The sequence below is a fragment of the Camelina sativa genome, chromosome 11, assembly GCF_030686135.1.
Source record: "Camelina sativa cultivar CO46 ecotype springtype chromosome 11, ASM3068613v1".
Lineage (NCBI taxonomy): Eukaryota > Viridiplantae > Streptophyta > Magnoliopsida > Brassicales > Brassicaceae > Camelina > Camelina sativa.
In genome coordinates, this window is record NC_141890.1 from 12993462 (window position 1) to 13018732 (window position 25271).

Consider the following 25271-nt stretch of genomic DNA (forward strand, 5'->3'; position numbering starts at 1 on the left):
GCTGAGCTTGAACCTGAGAAATATGTAGCTGAGCTTGAACCAGAGGATCTTGTAGCTGAGGAACCATTGCTTGTACCTGAAGGACCTATGACTAGACCAAAAGCTAAGAAATGCACTAAATGGGCTTATTCAAGAGTTTATGGCCAAAGAGAGCATGGAAAATTATATTGGGGATGATATCTATCAAGTCCAGCCCACTTTGAGCCTAAAACAAGCCCAAGAAAGCCCAAAATAATCACTTAATTTTGTGGTCAAAGAAGGAAGACGAAAATGGAGTTCAACTCACATTGGAAAGAACACCTTGGGAAGAGAAACATGCACCAAGAGTTGAATCTTCATTCAACTTACTATCTTTATTATCTTTTCGTTTCAAGAATAATCAATACTTAGCTTTGTTACCAAGTTTCTTATCACTATATAAACTCATGTAATCTCATTTGAGAATGATCAATCAATTTCCTTTTCATTTTAAGAGTTTATCTCTTTGTTCTTTGTCTAGAACATTTCTTTGTTTCTTGGTGTGTAATATCCAAGTAACAGTCTCCTCTTGCTGGACTAGTGTGTCATATCTAGCAGCGATTGGAGTTGGGAATATCAGCAGCCTTCCACAACTGCTGTGCGACCCCTCAATCCATCAAATCTCCCTTGTTGCACCTTGCACCTTGGCGAGTTTCTATCTTTTCTAATCCGGCTGAGTGATCCTCGAATTTGGGTGTATCAAGTGGTATCAGAGCCACTCAACCGGTATCTGTCTGTTAATCTTCTCATTTTCCATTTCTAAATTATTCTTCTTCTTTCTATCTTAAATCTGGGCCATCTCCTTACCTAGACCATCTCTATTTTCAAAAAAAAAACAAAAAATAGAGAGAAAAAAAATCCTAATATTAAAAAAAAAAAAAAAAGAGTTACATTTGGCTAGGTGGTGGAAGAGAAATCCTGCTGGCTGAGGAGAAATCCAGCCTTGGAGTGGTTAAAACAGATTTCAAAATCCTCTTGTCTTTCTATCTTCCTTCTTCCCTTGTTGCTTGGGAATTCCATTGGGTTGCTTGGATTTGTTCTCTTAGAACTTAGAGAGAAAGCTCTTGAATGACCTACCAAAATTGAGAGAAACACTTTTGTGTGTGAGGATTTTTTGCTAACTTTTGGTGTTAAGTTTTCAGGAAACCATGGAAAGTGATGGAGAAAGAGATCGGCCAGGAAATTCTGTCATCGGGCTATCTAACTTGCAAATGAGGGCATTGAATGACACTATTACTAAGCTTATGAAAACAGGTCTAGAAGAACTGCACGAAAGGCTCGACGAGATTCAGAACAGCCAACAAACCCGTTCTAGACCCGCATCCAGGAGAGAACGTTTAAGGAGGACTTACCAGTCAGAGGAGGAAATTGAAGAAGAGGAGTTCCATGAAGAAGATTATCGATCCATCAACCGACCTAGACGAAATCATAGAAACTGTGATCAAGGTGATGTTAATCCTTTTGGTACAAGAAATGACAATTTAGGTGGTTTAAAACTTAAAATTCCAACCTTTGAAGGTAAAAATGATCCGGATGTTTACCTACAATGGGAAAGGAAAATGGAGTTAATGTTCGATTGTCAAAACTTTTCTAAACTCAAGAAGGTTAGGTTAGCAGCAACTGAGTTTATAGGCTATGCTATTAACTGGTATGATCAAGGTTTGACTCACAGGAGAAGGACAGGTGGAAGACCAATAGCTTCATGTGATGAGCTCACTACATTGATGAGGAAACGGTTTGTGTCGGTTCATTACCACCGAGATCTCCACCAAAAACTTAGACGATTGCTTCAAAGAACCAAATCTGTGAAGGACTATTTCCAGGAAATGGAAAGCTTAATGATCAAGGCGGATGTAGATGAAACCTTAGAAGCTACCATGGCCAGATTCCTTGCAGGCCTTAACCGGGACATTCAAGACAGAATGGAGCTTCAAGAATATGAAGTCTTGGAGGAAATGTTGCACAAGGCGGTTCTAATCGAACAACAAACCAAGAGGAAGGTTTTCTCTAAACTTTCCTTTGCTCCAAAACCAAGTTATCAAGATAAAGGTAAGTCTCCAACCCCATCAAATTCAGTTTTTTAGACTAATGCTCCTGCTCGTTTTGATAATGGAAAGGCAGTCGAGACCAACAATCGGGCAAGGGATATTCGTTGTTTCAAATGTCAAGGACTTGGACATTATGCCAGCAAATGTCCGAATCAAAAGGTAATGATCCTTCTAGAAAACGGTGAAGTGGAGTCTGAGGACGATAAAGAAAAAGAGGAAGATCTCGGTCCAATTTTTGACGAAGAGGAAGAACAGTTTGAATATCCAACTCAAGGGACACTTCTGGTCACTAGGAGATCATTGAGCGTTCAGCCTAAGTCCAATGACCGAGAACAAAGGGAGAATCTCTTTCATACTAGATGTTTAGTTCAAGATAAAGTTTGTTCTTTGATCATTGACGGTGGAAGCTGTACTAACGTTGCTAGTGATACTCTTGTTAGGAAGCTTGGACTTGAGACTAGACCTCATCCGCGGCCTTTTAAACTGGAATGGTTGAATGAAACGGGCGAACAATATGTCAAGGAGCAAGTCACGGTTCCTATTACCATCAAACGATATGAAGATGAGATACTGTGCAATGTCCTTCCCATGGATGCAAGCCATATTCTTCTAGGACGACCTTGGCAGTTTGACATGAGGGCGATACATGATGGCTACACCAACCGGCATTCCTTTGAGCATAAAGGAAAGAAGATCACTCTGGTTCTTTTAACTCCGTTGGAGGTCCATCAAGACCAGGTCCAGTTGAAGAAAAGCCGGGACAAAGAAATTAAACTAGCAAAACCTGAGGTATCTCCTAAGAACTTCAACTTCTTTGTCAAAGAGAGTCAAGTAAGAAAATCTGTGTACTCTCAATAGCCATTGCTTTTGCTTGTGTATAATAAAACACTAATAGCATTTTCTGACCTTGCACCGGAGCTCCCGAGTGATTTGATAGATGTTTTGCTGGAATTCTCAAATATCTTTCCAGAAGAGAACCCTAACGGTTTGCCGCCAATAAGAGGTATAGAACACCAAATTCCCAGGTGCGTCATCACCGGCCGGCTTATCGAACCAATCCATTTGAAACAAAGGAACTTCAAAAGCAGATTGGAGAACTTCTTGAAAAAGGTTACATCAGGGAGAGCCTAAGCCCATGTTCTGTACTTGTTCTCCTTGTGCCTAATAAGGATGGCTCATGGCGCATGTGTGTAGACTGTCGTGCCATCAACAACATTACGGTAAAGTATAGGCATATGATCCCTAGGCTTGATGGCATGCTAGATGAATTGCATGGTTCTTCTGTTTTCTCAAAAATAGATTTGAAAAGTGGTTATCACCAAATTCGCATGAAAGAAGGTGATGAATGGAAGCCGACATTCAAAACTAAGCATGGGTTGTATGAATGGTTGGTTATGCCTTTTGGGCTAACAAACGCACCCAATACTTTTATGAGGTTAATGAACCATGTTTTGAGAAAATTCATTGGAATCTTTGTTGTAGTTTACTTGATGATATCTTAGTCTATAACAAGAATCTGGATTAACATGATCAGCATCTAAAAGCGGTTCTAACCATTCTTAGGAAGGAAAAGTTGTTTGCCAATCTCAAGAAATGCACTTTTGTACGGATAACCTTGTCTTTCTAGGTTTTGTTGTTAGTGCAGATGGCATTAAGGTTGATGAGGAGAAAGTTAAAGCTATAAGAGTATAGCCAAGCCCTAAGACCGTTGGAAAATAAGGAGCTTTCATGGACTAGCTGGATTCCATTGGCACTTTGTGAAGGACTTTAGCACTATAGCTGCACCACTTACAGAAGTCATCAAAAAGGATGATGGATTCAAATGCGAAATGAAAAGAAAGATCAATGACAATGTCTACCAACTTGATCTTCAAGGTAAGTACAATGTGAGTTCAAGCTTTAATGTTTCTGATTTAGTTCCTTTTGTTGCAGATGATCCAGATTTGAGGTCAAATCCTTTTCAAGAGGAGGGTATGATGTGATCATGGATGGAGCTAAGGAGGATGAACTAGTAGCTGAGCTTGAACCTGAGGAATATGTAGCTGAGCTTGAACCAGAGGATCTTGTAGCTGAGGAACCATTGCTTGTACCTGAAGGACCTATGACTAGACCAAAAACTAAGAAGCTAAGAAATGCACTAAATGGGCTTATTCAAGAGTTTATGGCCAAAGAGAGCATGAAAAATTATATTGGGGATGATATCTATCATGTCCAACCCACTTTGAGCCTAAAACAAGCCCAAGAAAGCCCAAAATAATCACTTAATTTTGTGGTCAAAGAAGGATGACGAAAATGGAGTTCTACTCACCTTGGGAAGGACACCTTTGGAAGAGAAACATGCATCAAGAGTTGAATCTTCATTCAACTTACTATCTTTATTTTTTTTAGTTTCAAGAATAATCAATACTTGGCTTTGTTACCAAGTTTCTTATCACTATATAAACTCATGTAATCTCATTTGAGAATGATCAATCAATTTCCTTTTCATTTTAAGAGTTTATCTCTTTGTTCTTTGTCTTTAACATTTCTTTGTTTCTTGGTGTGTAATATCCAAGTAACAGTCTCCTCTTGCTGGACTAGTGTGTCATATCTAGCAGCGATTGGAGTTGGGAATATCAGCAGCCTTCCGCAACTGCTGTGCGACCCCTCAATCCATCAAATCTCCCTTGTTGCACCTTGCACCTTGGCGAGTTTCTATCCTTTCTAATCCGGCTGAGTGATCCTTGAATTTGGGCGTATCAAGTCGACACATCCAGGCTCCAAGAGGAAGCCAATAATTCATTGAAACTAGGATTAGTAAGCCACGCAGCTTCAAATCGAAATGGCCTTTGACTAGGATCTCTGACAACCGTAGGACTCAACTAAACATATAGAGGAGCATGATCTGAGGATAAGAACGGCAAATGTGTTACAACCGCCTCTTGCCATTTCAGCCTAGCATGTCCACAACAAAACACACAATCTAACCTTTTTGGTAATAAAATTATCCCTCACACGTCCTCGCTTCCAAGTAAACTTCTGCCCCTTAAAACCCATATCAATAAGAGACAGGCGATGAATCCATTCGCCAAACGCAAGAGAGTCCGGAGAAAAACGACCATTCCCACCCGTTATTTCCTCCACCCGAACAATTGTATAGAAGTCACCCCCGATAACTAATGGTTCTCCAATCCCCTTAACCACACCACTCAACTGATCCCACAACCCACTTCGCCGACTAACAGAGGGAGCCGCATAAACTGCAATCATGTGTAACATTTCCAACCAATTCACCACCTTAGCATGAATGAATTGTTCTGTAGACTCCATTATGGTCAAGTCTCCAATCCCATTCCGCCAGAGCAACCACAAACCTCCACTCTGTCCCACTGCATCTACTCAAAACGCATTCTCAAACCCCAACCCCTAGCAAATACACTTTGACCTGTCACCTCCGGCAGGTGTTTCTAACACCGCTAACACATCAGTATTGAATTTCTTCAAAATATAACGAATCGAACGTCTAAAATTTGATTTATTTGCCCCCTCCGGCAATTCCACATTAAGCAATTCATGATTATGAATAAAAATATACACCCACAAACCACCGGGCAATCTGTTATGCTCCGACAACCTCCGCCCCTCCTGCCGGCGGAACAAGCCTGTCGAGCTCACGATTCTGTGAAGCCACCAAAGTAATCGACTGACCATTATCCATGACAGCATCCCGATCACTCGGCACCTTCTCCGTCACTCCCTTGTCCACCATAACAGCCATAGACACCTCTTCGTCCCGGCTGACAAATTCGGTTTCCATTCGGGGACGTTTCCCCGACACTAACAATTCCAAATCGCCACGAAGTGGACCAAAAATCAACCTCCGAACTGGCCTGGAATTGTTGTTCTTTTTCAATCTAGGCCCATTCTTCCCAACGGGCTTAATACTGGTGGCCCGTTTCTCTTTAAAAACTCCTTTAAAACCTCCTTCGCTCTCCCGTAAACTCCCTCCAATTAAACCATCATTACCTTACTCGGCACTCCTCCCTTCACGAGAGATATTCAATATCATCTCATTTTCCTTATATCCCGTAAAATTTATAGTTGCACAAAACGTTATAATTTAATGCATAAATTTTATTGCAAAAATGCAACAATTATAGCAATAAATTAATTTACTGTAAATTTTTAATGATATTTGCTACAAATGTTGAATGGCAACAATTTGTAACAAATCATAGTTGCCAATATACTTACAATTATACAACAAATTTATTACAAAAATATTATTGCATTAATAGGATATATATGCAAGAAATCAATTAATTGCAATTTTTGCAATAATTTTGTAACAAATACGAATTTGCAACATTCATATAGCAACAATAGATATTTATTGTAATATCATGTTTGCAATAATATACTTGACTTATTGCAACAATGTTTAATGTTGTAAGATGACTATTTTCTTGTAGTGATTATTTTATAAAGTAGTTGAAACAATATAAATTTATTTGTTATATGAAATTGACTATATTGCTTGGTATGATTTTACAACTGACTCCTTTTAGTTTCGTAATTCTTAAAACCTTTTATTTTGTCACTGACGAACTATTACACTGGTTGGGGTGCGGATAAATAACAGTTTTACCATCCCTCACTTTTGTCTATATATGTTTTTCTCTAATGCTAATTTAATATTTTTTTAATAAATAATACATATAGCTGCAAGCAAAATAGTACAATAACTTTGAATATATTTTTCATATTGAACAAGTGAGAACAAAACCTATGTATAATTGTTATAGTGAAAGCAATAGTCGTCGTTCCACATGATAAGATTAGCTAAGTTTACATTAAAACCAACAACAACAAAAAAATTAACTAAGTTGACGATGATCAACAAATCAACAAATATCTATAGTTTTGCATATAGATGATTTTAAATATATACATGTATACTTTTTGTCAGAATCGTGGAATAGAAAAATATACTTGTTGGGCAAAAACAAGAACACGCTGACCATTGTGGTGGGTGTGCATATTTTAATCATATCTACCATATTTTATCTTATTAGTTTTGTTAGTTACATACATGTAGGATTTAGAAATTAAACTGCAAAATTTTGTATAATGCAAATTTGACTAATGATATGAATTTAACCTTGGACATTAGTAACCAAACATATTCAAACATATATAATACTTTTTGATATATATAATATTTGTTCCTACATAGTGATATACAAACTACAGTGTAGCCAGAGAGCTTCTCTGAATCTTGAAGCAAAACAAGACTCATCAGGACATTGCATAACCTCATAAATTTCTAAACACTTCATCAATGCATAACCAAGATAACCTTTAGAGTATTCGTCCGTATATATGTAAGCATCGGTGTTTCAAGATGCTTGATTAGTTTGAAGAGTACATCAGGATTAAGCATCTGCCAAGAAATTCCAGTTAAGCATATGTGAGTAACTAACAACAGAGATAGCGATGACATATCTTTAGAACAATGGGAACATAGGAAAATAAAGTCAGAGAAAATAATAACCTCAGCCAAAATTCGAATAAAAAATTTCTTGTACCGGTAAAGTTTAGAAATATCAGCAATAACACCGGATTCAATATCACATTTGTTGGCGCCTGATGGCTTCAATGTCCTAAAACGGCTCAAGATTGTAACAGCTGAAACAATTCCTCAAGGGTGATGGATGGAATAGCAGGGAAAAAGATGGTAAATGATGTTATGCCATACTTAAAGATATACAAGTTCGTTTCCATATAAACTATATAATGAATAGTAAGTATGTTTTCATAGTGGAATTACTCTCTAATACTTCTTCTAGGATGCAGTTTGTGCAGAAAAGACACATACAGTAAAACCTTAAGTCTGTCTAAAGGGTCGACATTAAAACTTTTGGATATGTAATAGTTTAATGCTTGATGATTAATTAGCCATGCTTCTTAATATTTTTTTTATATGTAATACTTTTGTAATCCAAATCAGTAAGAATTATTATCTCTTTTTATTCTAAAAAATGGCTAAAATAATCTTATATCTTAAATATTTCAACTTCAAACGGTTTTATTCCATTTTAATATACCTAATTCAAAATTCAAAATGTTAATTGCAAACTGAAAATCTAAAGTCCCGATTTGTTCTCCTAGAATATTACCTTTTTTTAGTACATTTTCATTTATTTATAATGGAACGTACTACATTGTATTGTTGCTCTGTTAGTCTAATTTGCTATATGTAATCCTTCACGTTTAGTTCATGCGGGAAAACAAATATGTCACATCCAAGTAAGACAATGTGCTACATGATGACCAACATTTATTGACACAATTGAACATGCGCAAACTCACACATATGTACGCATGCATTATAGATTTAACAGATTTGTCCACATCGATTATTTAATAAAGTAGTAGAAACAAAAAAAAATATTTTATTTGTTATAAGAAACTGACTATTGCTTGGTATGATTTTACAACTCACTTCCTTTAACCCATGTCCTTTTCTCCATGAGTTTTGAGGAATGAACCAAACTCTAAATACAGAGAATTTATTAATTTTTAGATGAAGTTTATTAAGTTCATTGTGGGATCTCCTTATTTTCTAAACTTTAGTTTCGTAACTCTGAAAAACTTTTCTTTTGTGAGTGACGAACTATTTACACTGGTAGAGGTGCGGATAAATAACAGTTTTACCATTCCTCACTTTTGTCAATATATGTTTTTCTTCAATACTAATTTAATATTTTTCTATACAATAATAGAGAAAAAACTTTGAATATATTTTTTCAGATTGAACAAGTGAAAAAAAAAACCTATGTATAACTGTTTTAGTGAAAGCAATAGTTGTTCCATTGATAAGATTAACTAAGTTAACATTAAAACCAACCAAAAAAAAAAGAAGATTAACTAAGTTGACAATGAACAACAAATCAACAAATATAGTTTTGCATATAGATGATTTAAAATATATACATATATACTTTTTTCGGATTCGTGGACTAGAAAAATACACTTGTTGGCAAAAATAAAAACACGCTGACTATTGTGGTGGGTTGGCGTATTTTGATCATATCTATGATATTTATCTTATTAGTTTTGGTAGCTACTGTTGTTGTAAGCTTGTAGTACAAGCATCTAAGAGATAAGGTCTTGTTTGTTTAGGAGAATCTAAATATACATGAGATAAGGTCAATTATATTTAGGTGGATCTAAATTATATTTTGGGAGTTATCCAATTGGGTTTTGGTTTTGTGTTTTCTCTATAAAAGGAGGTGCTAGCTTGTGGCACAACTTATGAGTTTTAGAGCTTAAGGTTTTGAGTATTTTCCTTAAGATTAATAAGAGAGTTATTCTTATTAAGCACTTGTGTTATATTTTCGGTTTCTACACATGGTATCAGAGCTTAATCAATGGCAGGAGAAGACGTAAAAGCTTTGATGGAAGGAGGAGGAGAAGACAAAAGCTTGACGACAAGTCAAGAAGAAAAGACAAGTTCATCATCGACCTCAGGATCGTTACCAATGATAGATGGAGAATCTTCCTCCATAAAGTGTCCTATGTTGAAATCGAGCAACTACACCGTATGGTTGATGAAGATGAGGATCCTGCTCAGAGTTCACAAATCATGGGACGTGATCAAAAAAGGAAACATTGATGAGATGAAGAACGATCTGGCAATCGCTCTAATCATACATCTATCCCTGAAGCTCTTACTCTCCAGATTGGAGCTTTAGAGACTGCTAAAGAAATATGGGAAGCTATAAGATCAAGGCATATAGGAGCGGACATATTTAAAGAGGCAAGACTTCAAACTTTTATGGCTGATTTCGACCGGTTGAAGATGAAAGAAACTGAGAGGATTGATGAATTTGTTGAGAAACTGTCTGCAATTTCAACAAAATCAGCATCAAGTCAGAACCTATGATCGTCAAGAAATTCCTGTCAAGTCTTCCTCGTAGAAAGTTCATTCATATTGTGGCTTCTCTCGAGCAGGTACTTGACTTGAATAAGACAAGTTTTGAAAAAATCGTAGGTCGGCTTAAGGCTTATGAAGAGAGAATTGGTGAAGAAGAGTTAGAACAGGATGATGATCAAGGCAAGCTCATGTTTGTTAATTCAAATTCTTTTGGAAGGTACAGAGGTCGGGGACGAGGATGTCGCTCTTCCAGAGGTAGAGGAGGACGCGGTAGGTTTAGCTTCCAACAAAAGGACAGAGATAAAGAACAGGACTTGTCACATATCACCTGTTTTCGGTGTGATAAATAAGGCCACTATGCCTCGGACTGCCCTGATAGGTTACTCAAACTGCAGGAGATAGTTGAGAAAAAGGACGAGGAGACACACATTGCTGATGAGCTGATGATGAACGAAGTAGTGTATCTCCAAGAAGATAAAGTGAAACCAAACAGTTTTGAGACTAGAACTGACAACACTAACATATGGTACTTGGATAATGGAGCAAGTAACCATATGAGTGGTGTTAAAAGTTTCTTTAATGATCTGTGTGAGGAAGTGACAGGTAAGGTGAGATTTGGAGATGATTATCGGGTTGATATCAAAGGAAAAGGCTCCATACGGTTCGTATTTGAGAATGGTGAGAAGAGAGTGCTGCACAATGTCTACTACATACCGGATTTGAAAAGTAACATTGTGAGTCTAGGCCAAGCCACGGAAGCAGGGTGTGAGATACGGATGAAAGAAGACAAGTTAATGCTCTATGACAAGTTTGGTAAACTACTTGTCACGACAGGGAGGTCCAAAAATCGTTTATACAAAGTTCTATTGGAAGTAGAGAACATTAAGTGTCTGCAACTAGTCTTTACAAGCCAATCCTCTACTTGGCATGCGAGACTGGGTGAAACTTGCTCTTTAGTGTGGTGATGGATGATGATAGAGATGATGAATGATGGATGCAAGGTGTTTCAATTACCCTTATGTAGTTGTAGCCTAAAGGATGTCAAACCATAATGAGTCTGATGCAAGCAATCATGATATGAATACTTATCTAAGTCAAGCCAAATATGATGAATGATTTTTACTAACAACCTAATGATGATTATAAAATGCAGAATGTAAAGCTACTAAGACAGGATATTAAATGCAAAGTAAACAATAAAACAAAGCAGTAATGATACTAATGCAAGACAAGTAATGAAACAGGATTAGACAAGTAATGAAATTGATGCAACATAAATGAAACAGGAAATGACACAAATATGATGCAAAACATAAACAAGAACTCTGGGATGAGCTCGACAGGCACTCGATCGGATGTGCGGTCAAGTGGGTGGTCAAGTTGACAAGCGAATGAACAGAAACAGAGCAAATAATGAAAACAGAGCAAACATCAAGCAATTAACAATACTCAAATAGGAAAATCAATAAACAAAGAAAGGTCTTAAGGATGGATTCATGGGCTGGACTCAAGCTATGGTTATCTAAATTGGTCAACAAACCTCAATTAACAATGAGCTATCTCTAGACAATGATCTTCTAATACATGTTAATCCATTCTCATGACAATAACAATCAAGCCTATATACTTCTTAAACCTAGTTCTCACTAGCTATTACATATCAAAGCAAGCATTAAACAACCAGATCATCAATGTCAAAAATCATAGTAAACATCTAATCTATTAGCATGCTTGATGATAATCTCTAGTATTAGCCTTATCTAACAACTTAGACATTGGTGTGATGATAAGAAGCTTAAGATCTACCCTTACCCTCTCAGTATAAGAATAGCATAGAGCATAACTAATCTAGAAGAGATATATAACAATCAAGTTTGACCAATCTAAACAACCATAACCTTTACCCAGCCTAATCCATCCTTAAGATCCTAAGCCACTACTCACAATCACTAAACATGATGAACAAAATAATAAACCCAGAAATCAATGAAACTTGCATGATTAGAAAGATAAGATAAAGATCTACAATATTGAAGAAGAAATCAAACCCAAATTCTCAATATTTAGAAAGTTATGGAACCAACAAGTATCAAATATTTCTTGAGACAAATACAAAAGTGGCTAGAAAATCTAAGGAAAAATGCAAAAAGTAGATAATACCCAAAAGGGGTAAATACTAGGTTTACATATTTTATCTAAAAGTGGCTCTCTTTGTGGCTGCAGGGTACAAGTCTTTATATAGGGGAGAGGGGAAAGCCCTAAAAGTAGCTAGAAGACAAAATGGAGGGTCATCGGTCAACTCGACTAGGTGCTCGGTCGAGTGCTTGGTTGAGTGGCCTCTTCTTCTGCTTCTTCCAGCCGGTCGAGTCCTTCTCCGCACACCGTCGAGTGGACTTCCGAACTTGGTTTCTTCTGCTCTAACTCCTTGATCTTCTTCACTTTGATATCTCAAATCCTTCTCAACATCCTTCCATGCTCCTTAGAATCCAAATTCACCTGTTTATGCAAGAAACTATGCAAATGCAATGCAATTCTACTCTAATGCATAAACAGTCCTAAAGCTACTCAATAATGGCTAAATGTGCTAATAAATCATGCAAAAGATGTGAATATATTAAGGTAAAACATGGTGAATTATATGAACATCACTGGGGCATGTCAATACTGATACGATGAAGCTGATGGTTGACAAAGATTTGGTAATTGGCATACCTAACATCAAAGTAGAAAGACAAACATGTGTGTCATGTTTGCTTGGAAAACAAACCAGGGATCCATTCCCACGTGCGACATCCTACAGAGCTACACATCCTCTCGAATTGATACACGGTGATCTATGTGGACCAATCACACCTGCAACACCAGCCCAAAAAAGATATGTCTTCGTGATTGTAGATGACTACTCGCGTTATATGTGGACGGTTCTTATGATAGAAAAGAGTGAAGCACTTGATAAGTTCAAGAAGTTTAAAGTGATTGCTGAGCAAGAAACAAAGTGTGTGATCAAAACACTCAGAACTGATAGAGGAGGGGAGTTTACCTCAGCTGACTTCTACTCTTATTGTGAGAAGAATGGAATCATGAGACAGTTGACAGCTCCATATTCTCCTTAACAAAACGGGGTTGTTGAAAGGAGAAACAGAACACTCAGGGAAATGTCGAGAAGCATCTTAAAACATATGGAGTTGCCAAATTATTTGTGGGGTGAAGCTGTGAGGCACTCGACGTATTTGATCAACAGAATTGTAACCAGGTCTCTTGCAGAGAAGACTCCTTATGATATGCTGAGAGGAACGAAACCAAATCTTGATCACCTCAAGACGTTTGGTTATATCGCATTCGCAAGATCAGAAGCAGTGGGAAGGAAAAAATTGGATGATAGGACGAGAGTCTTAGTGCATCTGGGAACTGAGCCAGGCTCAAAAGCCTATTGTTTGCTCGATCCATCGAGTAACCGTATTGTTGTGAGTCGAGATGTCCGTTTTGATGAAAACAGAGGATGGAGCTGGAAAAGGATCGAAACCGAGGAACTCAGTAGTTCTCTGAGTTTTTCTAGCTCAGCAGGTTCTTTTGGGAACAGGGGTGTTCGACTGATCGAGCACGCAACAGAAGAAGAGGATGGTAACCCAAGAATTCCAGAAATAAAGTCTGACAATGTTCTTGGTGAAAAAGAGGATAATGGTGAAGAAGATAATGATGGTAATGAGGAACAGCAGCAGTCATCGGTGAATAGACCTGCTAGACTTCGAGCAAAACCAAAGTATCTGGATGATTATGTCACTGAGGATGAAGAGTTGGAGCGTCTTTTGCTGTCTATTAACGAAGAACCATGGGATTTCAATGAAGCGTTTAAGTCAGAAGTACGGATAATGGCGTGTGAAGATGAACTTGCATCAATTGAGAAGAACAGAACTTGGAGTCTAGTTGATTTACCATCTAGTGTTAAGCCGATTGGGTTGTAGTGGGTGTTAAAGATAAAAAGAAACTCAGATGGAAGCATAAACAAGTACAAGGCTAGATTGGTAACAAAAGGATATGTTCAATGGTATGGGATTGACTATGATGAGGTTTTTGCACCTGTAGCTCGCATGGAGACAGTTAGATTCATCATAAGTCACTCAGCTTCATACGGTTGGGAGATACACCATTTGGATATTAAGACAGCCTTTCTGAACGGTGAGCTGAAGGAGGAAGTGTTTGTTGGACAACCAGATGGTTTTGTGGTCAAGGGAAGTGAGAGGAAAGTATACAAGCTGCATAAGGCTCTCTATGGCTTAAAGCAAGCTCCTAGAGCATGGAATGCAAAGCTGCATATGACTCTCACATAAATGAAGTTTCGAAGGTGCTCAAAGGAACCTTCACTATACTTTAACAATAGAGATGGAAAACTTCTTATAGTGGCTGTTTATGTAGATGATTTGCTTGTTACAGGCTCCTCTCAGTCTTTAATTTGCGAGTTTAAACAGAAGATGGCTGCTAAATTTGAGATGAGTGATCTCGGATTACTCACATACTATCTTAGGATTGAGGTGAAATAGTTGGAAACGGGGATTGTCCTGAAACAAGAGAGGTATGCGCTTAGAATCTTGGAAGAGACTGGGATGAGTGAATGCAATTCTACACAAGTTCTGATGGATATGAACTTAAAGCTGTCTAAGTCACAAGGTGAGAAAGCCGTTGTAGGACTCGAGTATCGCAGAAGCATAGGGTGTCTCCGATACCTGCTGCACACACGACCGGATCTTGCTTACAGTGTTGGAATTTTAAGCAAGTTCATGCAGGAGCCTAAAGAGTCGCATGGAGAAAGTTTGAAGCAGGTTCTCAGGTACCTTCGAGGGACATGTTCTTTTGGTCTATTCTACGAACGTACGAACAAGGCGTCCTTTGTAGGTTACAGTGATAGCTCATACAGTGTGGACGTGGACGATGGTAAAAGTACCACAAGGCATATGTTTTACTTTGGTGATTCACTAATTACTTGGTGTTCACAAAAACAAGAGATTGTAGCTCTATTTTCTTGTGAGGCAGAGTTTATAGCCACTACTGAAGCTGCCAAACAAGCGATATGGCTGCAGGAACTCCTTGAAGAAGTAACTGGTGAGAAGAGTGAGAGGGTGATTATCCGGGTTGACAACAGGTCAACGATTGCACTGACCAAGAACCTTGTGTTCCACGGTCGTAGCAAGCACATCCACATTTGTTTTCACTTTATTCGTGAGTGTGTCGAGAAAGAGCTGGTGAGTGTTGAGCATGTTCCTGGGAGTGGCAGAAGGCTGATATTCTGACTAAGGCTCTTGGGAGAATGAAGTTTAAAGAGATGAGAACTCTAATGGGAGTGATTGATGTAAGTGAAGATGGTCACAAGCTTAGGGGGAAGAATGTTGTTGTAAGCTTGTAGTACAAGCATCTAAGAGATAAGGCTTTGTGTGTTTAGGAAAATTTAAATATACATGAGATAAGGTCAATTATATTTAGGAGGATCTAAATTATATTTTAAAAGTTATCCAATTGGGTTTTGGTTTTGTGTTTTATCTATAAAAAGAGGTGCTAGCTTGTAGCACAACTTATGAGTTTTAGAACTTAAGGTTTTGAGTATTTTCTTTAAGATTAATAAGAGAGTTATTCTATAAGGTTTTGAGTATTTTCTTTAAGATTAATAAGAGAGTTATTCTATTTAGCATTTGTGTTATATTTACATCTAGGATTTAGAAACTGCAAAATTTTGTATAATGCAAATTTAACTACTGATATGAATTTAATCCCGGACATTAGTAACCAAACATATTCAAACATGTATGGTACTTTTTGATATAGATAATATTTGTTCCTACATAGTGACATAGTGTAGTCAACATAGAAGATCCGTTATTCGTATTTCGTAGGCTTACTTTTTTGTTTTTCCTACCATATGACGTAGATATTTTCATGCTTTTATTTTATCCCTTTTTCTTCATTTTTGTTGCCTTTGTCTTCTTCGCTTTCTCTTTTCTCCATTATTTTCTCTTTAGTATACTGTTAGGGGTCACGGTGACCGTTCCTAAAGTATCGGGGAATATTCTAGCTATCGTATAAATTACATGGTGCACTTTTCTTCGTGTATATAGAACTAACCTTAGATTTCCATCTCGTGAAGTCATTCGTTTTTTTCTCCCTCCCAAAATTTTCCTTTTGTGTGTTTTTCTTGAATATTTCAGTTATTGGGTCTTACACAAATGGGAACTTAACTTTAAACTACAACTTTACATCTTAAACAATAACATATTTCCGGTAAAAAGGAAACAATAAACAAAAATTTCTTTACGTCAAAGTTGTGTTATCTCTTCTAATCCTCTGTCTTATAAAAGTCGAAAGTGTGGTTACACTAATAAAAAGCGATTTTGTCTTACTCATGCTGACAAGGACGAACATAATTACTTACAGTACCCCTTCAAAATAATCAAGAAAATTTTTACAATATAGAATGAAAAACGAAAAAAAAAAAAAAAAAGGAATTAGAACCGAGTATTTTTTTTACCTAAAACTAAAATATTTCCCGTTATATCAAAGAAATGAAAATAAAACGAAACAGAATTAAGGTTTATATCATTTCTACGATATACAGTATACAAGGTTGACATGCACATATAAGCTTATCGAAAAATAAGCTTTGGATAAATTATACAAGTTTTGATGTGTGAAGTGTGAACAAGTCTATATTAGCTTTGAGACCAGGTAGGTCCATATTCTTTTGGAATTTTGGGAACTCTTTAGGACAAGCAATGTCTTTATCCGCTTTCGGTGTGTCTCAGTTATTTTTTTCTTCTCAATATTAAACGGCACTATACAAATTATAGTATTATATAGTTTTCCCCTCTAAATATTAAGTTGCTTCATGATACTATAACATATTTGACATATTATTAATTAATCTTCCCCACATAGTTTCGCAAACCTTTGTGCTATAAATATCAATCACCTCACAACCATTCAACACTCTACCAACCTTCTCTTCTCTTAAGCACTCTCCTAATTAAACTACTCACTAATCACTTTTTTTTGTTTCTTATATAGTTAAGTCTCCGGTTCAAAGTCAGAAAACCCTTTTCTGAGTTTTTTTGACCCACAACAATTCTGCTTACTCCTCGTTATTTCCAAATTATTATTACCTTCATTTGGTGTCTATTGTTTTTATTTTACGGGTTAAACATTTTGTTTTATTTTGCTTCGTTTTGTTATCATACGATCTCTTTCAGACAATGATCTTGTCACAAAAAAGATGCAATCAACGTGAGTTGCAGCTTATTCTTGAGAACAAATTGAGTGTCGAAAAAAGTTTCTATTTTTGGATTTTCCAAACAGTCAATAGAGTTAGCCTCGGTACTTAGTTAATTATTTGATCTCCCTCCAGACAACTCTCTTGTGTTGCAAGCAACAAGTGTGAATTATGCAAATGGGAAGTTCATCTTTACCTCCGGGATTTAGATTTCATCCAACTGACGAAGAGCTCATAGGCTACTACTTGAGTAGAAAAGTAGAACGCCTTGAGATTGAGCTCGAAGTCATTCCTGTTATCGAGTTATACAAATTTGATCCTTGGGAGTTACCAGGTACGTATAATGATAAAAACAGTGTTTTGATTACCATAAGTCATATAATTACGTTTTAATGTTTTAATTGTAGATAACTTGTTTAATTTTTTTTATCTTTGTTTTATTTTTAGATAAATCCTTTCTTCCCAATAGGGATTTGGAATGGTTTTTTTTCTGCCCAAAAGACAAAAAGTATCCAAACGGTTTTCGAACCAATAGAGCTACAAAGGCGGGTTATTGGAAAGCAACCGGTAAAGACCGGAAAATAACTTGTAAATCCTCGCGTGTTATAATTGGATACCGGAAGACCTTAGTTTTCTATGAAGGTCGTGCCCCATTAGGAGACGGAACTAATTGGTTTATGCATGAATATCGTTTATGCGATGATGATCTTTCACAAAAATCACTAAATTGCAAGGTAAGAAATTATAGTTTTTTTTTTTCTTGTTTATCCAACTTCATAATATTCTCATTTCAACTAATTAATGGAAAGAAACCTACAAAACCATATATATGTTTAACTTTCAGGGACCTTTTGTGATATGTCGCGTAACTAAGAAGAATGAACTCAAGACCAATTCAAAAAGTTTGAAAAATAAAAGCGAACAAGATATTGGTTCGGGTTACTCTAGCCTTGCAACTTCTCCTTGTCGCGATGAAGCGTCACAGTTCCAATCGTTCAAGCCTTCTGCTACTACAAACGACTCTTCTAGCATTTGGGTTTCTCCTGATTTCATCCTTGATTCGTCTAAGGTACCATCTATTATCTAAACCAAAATAGTTTTGTATACACTAAATACTAATATAGTGGGCTGATTTGTGTTTTTGGTTTTGTGATCTATAATGATAGGATTATCTTAAGATTCAGGAGGTTGCTTCCGAGTACTTTCCCAACTACAATATTCCGGTCAACACGGCAAACAGCCACGTGGAATTTCCGGCGAGCTCTTCTTATTTTAATGTGGACAATTACATTGATCAGCAAACATGGACAAATTATGAATATGACCAAACCGCTTCATTTGATTACTCAAACCATTTTTAGGTACAACAAAGCAATGTTGGGTCTTTCTTAGGACAAAAACTCCTTTTAACGTTGTTGTCTTGGAAAAAGAACTAGTTGTGAGCGTTTATCACTATTTTATTTTGAAAAATTAATTATCGTAGTTTTTTTTTAATTGTTGTTTGCTAATATAAAGATTCCGTATTATAAATTTCTTATTTGTATTTTTAATAGGATTATTTAACGTTATTTTACAGTCTTAATTTTTTTTATGTTCGGATGCCTTTGGTATGAATGTATGATATATGCATATTTCATTATTTCTCTCAGTCATTAATTGGACCAAAATATAACCTTTGATCAACTTTTGTGGAAGTGATAACAATCATTTTCATTTAAAATCCCAATTTTTTTTATAAAAGCAATAGTTTTGGGACCAATTCATATTTCAAAAGTTATGTAAATATTTGGGTTTAAAAATCCATAAAGATGTAAAGATGAAAGATGATCGGAAACTATGTATAAAGGGGTAAAAGTGACGCAGCAATTTGTTTAAAGATGTATCAAAGCCCAAAAGCGAAAAGAGTATATTTAATTTTCTCATTTGTTAAAGATGTATTAACGATGTATATAGCACCGCCTATATATCATTATTTTTTTAATTTACAAGAATATTTCAGATGAGCTTACGATGTATATAGCACCACGACCGCTTTGACCGCCTAAAATTGTAGTATCATCATTTTAATGTATTTTAAAATTTTAATTGTACAAATTTAAAATTTATAAGATTTATTTTTATAAATATTTAATATGTTATTTAAAATGAATTGAAATAATATTTTTATCTATTGTTTTGTTTTTGATATAATATCATTATTACTCTTATACATATTTTGTATAATTATGTATATAATATCAAATATATATTAGTTTATAGTGTAAACGCCTAAACCGTCTAAAACCGCCTAAATTCTGATTAGGCATTCTAGACACTAGACATTAGATCACCGCCTATTTAACGGCTAATGCTTTCTTGAACATTGATTATAACCTATGCCTTGGATGGATCACATGCACCTCACATGAATGGACCGTAGATGCCGATTAGGTAACAAACCAGTTGTACCAAATTGATAAACCCGTTCATGTATGCAACCACCAGCGCTACAAAAACCACAACAGCTAGAGCTAGTACAACATCTTCAAACTCTGGCATCTTGATCTCTTCTCTTTTTTTCTCTAGAAACAACTCTAAACCCTAGATTAACCATATCATTTTTTTGATGGTTTCTTAGAGTATTAAAACAACAATCATTATTAAAAACTGGTCAACTTTTTTTCCATGTGCCTTTTACCTCTCTTGGTTACAACTTACAAGCCAAATATCGTATGACGTATGTAGTAATAATATCACGTCAATGACCTCCCTAGAGCTAGCTATTGCTCATCATCTTATACAAAATAAAAAAGGGATAGAGCTGGACTTCACAATCGTATAAATATACTATACGGTTAAAAGCGTTACGAGGAAATGTAAGCTTCAAATCGTCACTTTTACTTCTTTTTTTTTTAATATGTTTGGTTTTATTACATAGGAACGTATTACTCAATTGATAACCTGATATAACCATGCATGTTTGGTTTTCTTTGGTTTATTAACAATGTACTATAATATCTTTGCTCACCCTAATTAGTTGGTACTTGGCAGCACACAATCTATATTAGTATTTTTGCAGCAGTTTTTGCTCAAAAATACTTTTTGGAAAGTTTTTACATTTAATGCATTGACTTTAATATTAGTTACCAAAACTTCAAAATTAATTATAGGTAAGATTTAAAAAAATAAGGAAATCTTTCTACCTCATTCAAATATAAATATATGATTCCCTTTCATTTCTATTTAAATTTATATTTAAATTATTATATAATAAATTTAGTTAATAAAAATTATGATTTTTTCTGCATATGATGTAATACAAAAATTTTAAAACGGACATATATTACTCAATAGATGAATAAAAAAATATTGGTACAATATCCCACATCGTCTAAAAAAAATTGGGCAATGGTTTAGAGTCATATTATAAAAGATACCAAAATGATTCTTAATACAAATGAGTAGAAACCTTGATTTATCATGCATTCAAAATTTAAAAAATTTTATTTGGTTTATTCCAGTTCTTTATTTTAAAGATTTTTAAAAGGTTAAATATGAAAAATATTTAAAACTTTTAAAAAGTTAAATATGATAAATATTATACCGTAGATACACAATAAATATTAAAAATTAAGATGATATAGTGTGAGCTAAAATATCTCGGGACGGGGTTATATAGTGGGACATGTTTTATCGATATTTATATAAATTAAAAAAATATCATTAATTCAGTGTTAGATAGGTAAAACATCATTTCATTATTTTGTTAACATTATCAGTATCAGAGATTAGACATATTTAATTAAATTAATTAAATAAATATTATGTAAAAAATAAATTATATTACGGTATTATATGGTTTATTTAACAATTATTATATAATTATAACATATTTAACCAACAAATACAACTTATAATTTAAATATTTTAGTTATAAATAATTTTGCCCCACGATATACCGCGGGTCCTAATCTAGTTCATGTAATATAGGGTCAACACTCGAGGAAGGTTAATAATATTTTGTATCCAAGGATTAAGAAATTGATAAGAGTAGAAATGTAAAATTTAATAAGGGATGAGACAATAGTGGACTTGCGGATGAAGAAAATTGCGCTCAACAAGCCTAGCTCCATATGAACGTTACGTTGCCGAGATTCTACTTTTTTTTTTTTTTTTTTTGTCAACACTGAGAGATTCTACTCTTTGTAGACGAGATTGTTAATTAATTTACAAAATGATTTAGAAGAAGACAAAAAAATATTTACCATAATTGCAAATGTTAATAATTTTGTTCATATGACTCTTTTTTTCGTCTGATTATTATTATTCTTACTAGGTTACGAGCCCTCCAATATTCCAGACAAACTCATTTTTGAAAAATATTTATTACAATAAATGATTTCTGAAACAGTTTTAATATATATACCTAAAAAATTAGAATTATGTTAAGTTGGGTACATAGCTCAGTGGTAGAGTAATTGATTGCAGATCAATAGGTAACAGGTTCGAACCCGGTTGGGCCCTTCTTTTTTTTTAGTACATTTAATTCCATAATTAAAATTAAGAAACAACTTAATTCTCAGAAGGTCCTAGAACCATCCACTTCGTCTTGCTCAAACCTTCCTCCATCTCAACGCTCCCTACGTGAACCTTGTTGGACATTTTGATGAGGGAGAGAAATTGGTTCTCTCTCTCCTTGTTTTGTAATAAGAATAGAATGTGTTGTTAGTGTATTCTCTATATATATATAGCTTTTTGTGTGTATATATATACTATGTATATGTATATATATATAGAGTGATGGATCTATGGTTTGCGTATGCAATGCATTAACTATATAGCCGGCCAGAGGAAAACAAGTTTTATAATACGTGTGATTGTGTTGGTTAGACTACAAGAATCTCTTTTAGGTTCGACTGGTAATTAAAAAAATTACGTGTCGTGTGAGTTACAAAATGGCGATTATATTAATTGTTTCGCTTAATGATTATTTTAATATATCTCACGTAATGTTATTCTTTCGAAGAGATTTTTATGATTTCAATGTTATTATTTTACTGTTAGTATAATTTGTATTCAAAATTCTTAGTAAATATACAAAATTCGTGATGTTCTATTTTACGTCTATATGACATTTGCTTTTACATAATTAACTACTTATGATAGATACAAAAAAATAATGTTCTCTTTTGGCCAGTGAGGAAAGATTAGATCGATGGGCTTCACATGACTTGCAATTATTGATGTTAATATTAAATTATAGAGAACTTTTTTCTCTCGACTTCACAAGACCGAAAAAAATAAGTCAAAAAAGATATGAAACTAACATACGTTCCATAATGTTATTCGTTATAAACTTATAGATCCAATTAGTATCCTTAGAGATAACCATTTGTATAATTATATGCATGTGTCACCCAATTAGTACTAATATTGTTAAGGACCTATTGTTAAATAGATATTTTCAAACACTAGATCTTAGACGTATACGTTGTACGTCCTCGTAGATTAAAGAATTCACAAGTGGGTACATACACTTTTAGTTACATCTGATTATGTAGAAACTATGAATCTGATTATGTAGGCAAGAATTGAGAATTAGTTATGGACGGACCAAGCTTAAGGTATTGTGTTAGGCTAAAAAGATATCAGATATGTAATCCGTTAATTACTTGATAAACTATTTTCAATAACACAATAAAAAGAGATTATACATTTCTTTTTCAATTACAATTTAGCGTAAACATTCACACAAACAAACAAAAACAATTTAAAGCACATAATATTTGTTTTTCTTGTTTTGTCATAAATGTTTTTGTAGAAAAATGTTGTATAGTTTGTGGTCTTGTGGAGATACATGTAAGAAAGTCCAAAACAAGTTTCACTGTCTCAAGTCTCAACTCTTAACTCTAAACTCTATCAAAAATAAGAGATATAAAGCAGAAACGAAGATAAGTAAGATATTTTTAAAATATTAAATAATTAAATATACATTATTAAATAATTTTTAAATTTTTAATAGAGTTTAAATATTTATAATATTTTAAACTTTAGAAGTAGCTTAAATATTTATAATAATTTTCCTTTTTTAAAAGTTAAATATTAATGATACGTCAACTTTGTATAGAGTTTAAATATTTAGAATATTTTAACTTTCTATGGAGGTATTTATAAAAATTTCAAAATTTTTTAAAAAGTTTGAATATTTATAATACTTTAAACTTTCTATGAAGGCAATAACCTATCATAATTTAAAAAATTTTAAAATATTATAAATAATTAAAAAAAATTAAAATTTTAAAAAATTATAAATAATAAAAAATTATAAATAATAAAAAATTATAAAAAATAATTTGCTAAAATAAACTAAAAATAAATAAATTAGGACTCTTGATAAATCAAGCTTCCATCTTATTCTTAGTTACAAACATATTAGTCTTATTATAATAGTTTTCAGTCATTGTCTAAATTTTTTTAGCCGATGTGAGACGTTGTACATATACTTATCTATAAGTATTTTAATATAGAAATTTACCATAATTTCAAAAATATTAAATATTGATATGTCTGATTTCGTTTGGTCGTTTAAAAAAAGATTAATATAGAAAATTAAGAAAATTGTAAAAAATATTAATAAATAATATGTCTAATTACTATTCGTTGTTTAAAATCTTAGGTGAACAGATTTAGGAGCTTATAGTTTCTAATTTTATTTAGTATAAACCGAACCATACCAAACCGGATCGAATGATCCTTTTATACCGATCGGGTTAATATAATCTATAAAAAACACTAAATTATATATAATCGTCGTTGAAATCAGGAAAGATGGTGTCGCCGAAGATCTCTTCGTCGATGTTGTCATCGGATTTTGCTAATCTTGCGGCGGAGGCTAAGTGAATGGTCGATTTGGGTGCCAATCGGCTTCACATGGACATTATGGTAACCCACCTTTATTGCTTCCTTTGCTTATTCGAATCTGAATTTTTTATTTTAGTTCGATAAAGTTACTTGCTTGGTGATCTAAAGGTTTCACCTTTGCTTTGAATATGATAAAGTTGTGAATACGGAACTGAAAATAGTGTACCAAGAACAGACTAGATGATGTGTTGAATGAATGTTGTGGAATTCTAATCTGAAACTTGTATCTCTGCTTTTTGTTCTTGTTCTGTACTTATATTATGCTACACAACCTTTGCTTGTTTCATACTAATAATTATTTACCTTGTTATTTTCAATTTGGAGGATGGGTAAATTTTTACTGCTTTAGATGTGTTTTTTATTTTGTATACTAGAATGGATTATGACTTATGAGTGTTGTTATAAGCTTGAAGTAGCTTGGAGATCAAGCTAAATATATTTAGGAGGATCTAAATATACATATCAAATTTGTTAGTTTTACTTTCTTTAAGAGTTATCTAAAGTTAGTTTTCCAAAAGTGTTTTTGGAAATATAGTTTATATATAAGGAGGTGCTAAGGTGTAGCACAAACTTATGAGTTTTCTTTAAGAGAGTTTTGAGAGATTGTGTTTGAGAGTTTGAGAGAGTTCTTAAAGGTTTTGAGTAAGTTTCCTTTGAGATTAATAAAGAGAGTTATTCTTTATTTTTGAGTTCTTCTACAATCTTTTATAAACTAGATTTGGTATCAGAGCTTTAGGTTCGATCTTCAAAAAAGTAAACGTTGGAGAAGAAATCGATTCAACAAGAAACCATGAGCGAATTGGTCCCAACAACTAATCCACCGAAGGTAGGAGGTCCTTCATCGATTCAATGTCTGATGCTGAGCAATACGAACTACACCGTTTGTGCTATGAGAATGGAGGCTACGCTTCGGGTACACAAAGTCTGGGACACCATTAATCCTGGTTCTGATGATGAAAGAAAGAATGATCTAACTCGAGCCCTTCTATTCCAATCCATACCCGAGGCATTGATACTCCAAGTCGGTAAACAGGTGAATGCAAAAGCTGTGTGGGATGCAATCAAAGCAAGGTATCTTGGTGCTGAACGAGTAAGAGAAGCAAGATTACAAACCCTCATGGCTGAGTTCGATAGG

At 34.5% G+C, this 25271-nt stretch overlaps 3 protein-coding genes, 1 non-coding gene and 1 pseudogene across 4 annotated transcripts; 4 read left to right on the forward strand and 1 right to left on the reverse strand.

Moving 5' to 3' along the window:
* Positions 1-1940: 1940 nt before the first annotated feature.
* Positions 1941-4013, forward strand: LOC147933909 (uncharacterized). The gene is made up of 5 exons (XM_087472381.1): positions 1941-2897; positions 3092-3286; positions 3630-3752; positions 3830-3952; positions 3999-4013. The coding sequence occupies exons 1-5, from the start codon at positions 2229-2231 to the stop codon at positions 4011-4013; spliced, it is 1125 nt and encodes a 374-aa protein (XP_087328507.1). The 5' UTR covers positions 1941-2228.
* A 791-nt stretch (positions 4014-4804) lies between these two features.
* On the reverse strand, positions 4805-5375 carry LOC147933910 (uncharacterized). Its single transcript, XM_087472382.1, has 2 exons — positions 5034-5375; positions 4805-4927 (listed from the first exon to the last, which is right to left on the reverse strand). Exons 1-2 carry the CDS (start codon positions 5373-5375, stop codon positions 4805-4807), a joined length of 465 nt encoding a protein of 154 aa, XP_087328508.1.
* A 9210-nt stretch (positions 5376-14585) lies between these two features.
* Positions 14586-15269, forward strand: LOC147933911 (secreted RxLR effector protein 161 pseudogene; annotated as a pseudogene).
* Positions 15270-16850: 1581 nt separating this feature from the next.
* On the forward strand, positions 16851-18875 carry LOC104723281 (NAC domain-containing protein 71-like). The gene is made up of 4 exons (XM_010441615.2): positions 16851-17570; positions 17684-17970; positions 18081-18305; positions 18403-18875. Exons 1-4 carry the CDS (start codon positions 17408-17410, stop codon positions 18595-18597), a joined length of 870 nt encoding a protein of 289 aa, XP_010439917.2. The 5' UTR covers positions 16851-17407; the 3' UTR covers positions 18598-18875.
* A 2792-nt stretch (positions 18876-21667) lies between these two features.
* Positions 21668-21739, forward strand: TRNAC-GCA (transfer RNA cysteine (anticodon GCA)). Its single transcript has one exon. It is a non-coding gene; the product is annotated as a tRNA-Cys (tRNA).
* Positions 21740-25271: the final 3532 nt, after the last annotated feature.

Excerpts from the sequence above, each read along its gene's own strand:
- LOC147933909 (XM_087472381.1), top strand. The coding sequence starts at position 2,229 with ATGATCCTTCTAGAAAACGGTGAAGTGGAGTCTGAGGACGATAAAGAA. Across the intron at positions 2,898-3,091 it reads TCTTTGTCAAAGAGAGTCAA|GTGCGTCATCACCGGCCGGC; the intron begins GTAAGAAAATCT and ends CCAAATTCCCAG. Across the intron at positions 3,753-3,829 it reads AGAAAGTTAAAGCTATAAGA|GACTTTAGCACTATAGCTGC; the intron begins GTATAGCCAAGC and ends CACTTTGTGAAG.
- LOC147933910 (XM_087472382.1), bottom strand. The coding sequence starts at position 5,375 with ATGGAGTCTACAGAACAATTCATTCATGCTAAGGTGGTGAATTGGTTG. Across the intron at positions 4,928-5,033 it reads ATAATTTTATTACCAAAAAG|TTGAGTCCTACGGTTGTCAG; the intron begins GTTAGATTGTGT and ends CTATATGTTTAG.
- LOC104723281 (XM_010441615.2), top strand. The coding sequence starts at position 17,408 with ATGCAAATGGGAAGTTCATCTTTACCTCCGGGATTTAGATTTCATCCA. Across the intron at positions 17,571-17,683 it reads TGATCCTTGGGAGTTACCAG|ATAAATCCTTTCTTCCCAAT; the intron begins GTACGTATAATG and ends TTTTATTTTTAG. Across the intron at positions 17,971-18,080 it reads AAAAATCACTAAATTGCAAG|GGACCTTTTGTGATATGTCG; the intron begins GTAAGAAATTAT and ends TTTAACTTTCAG.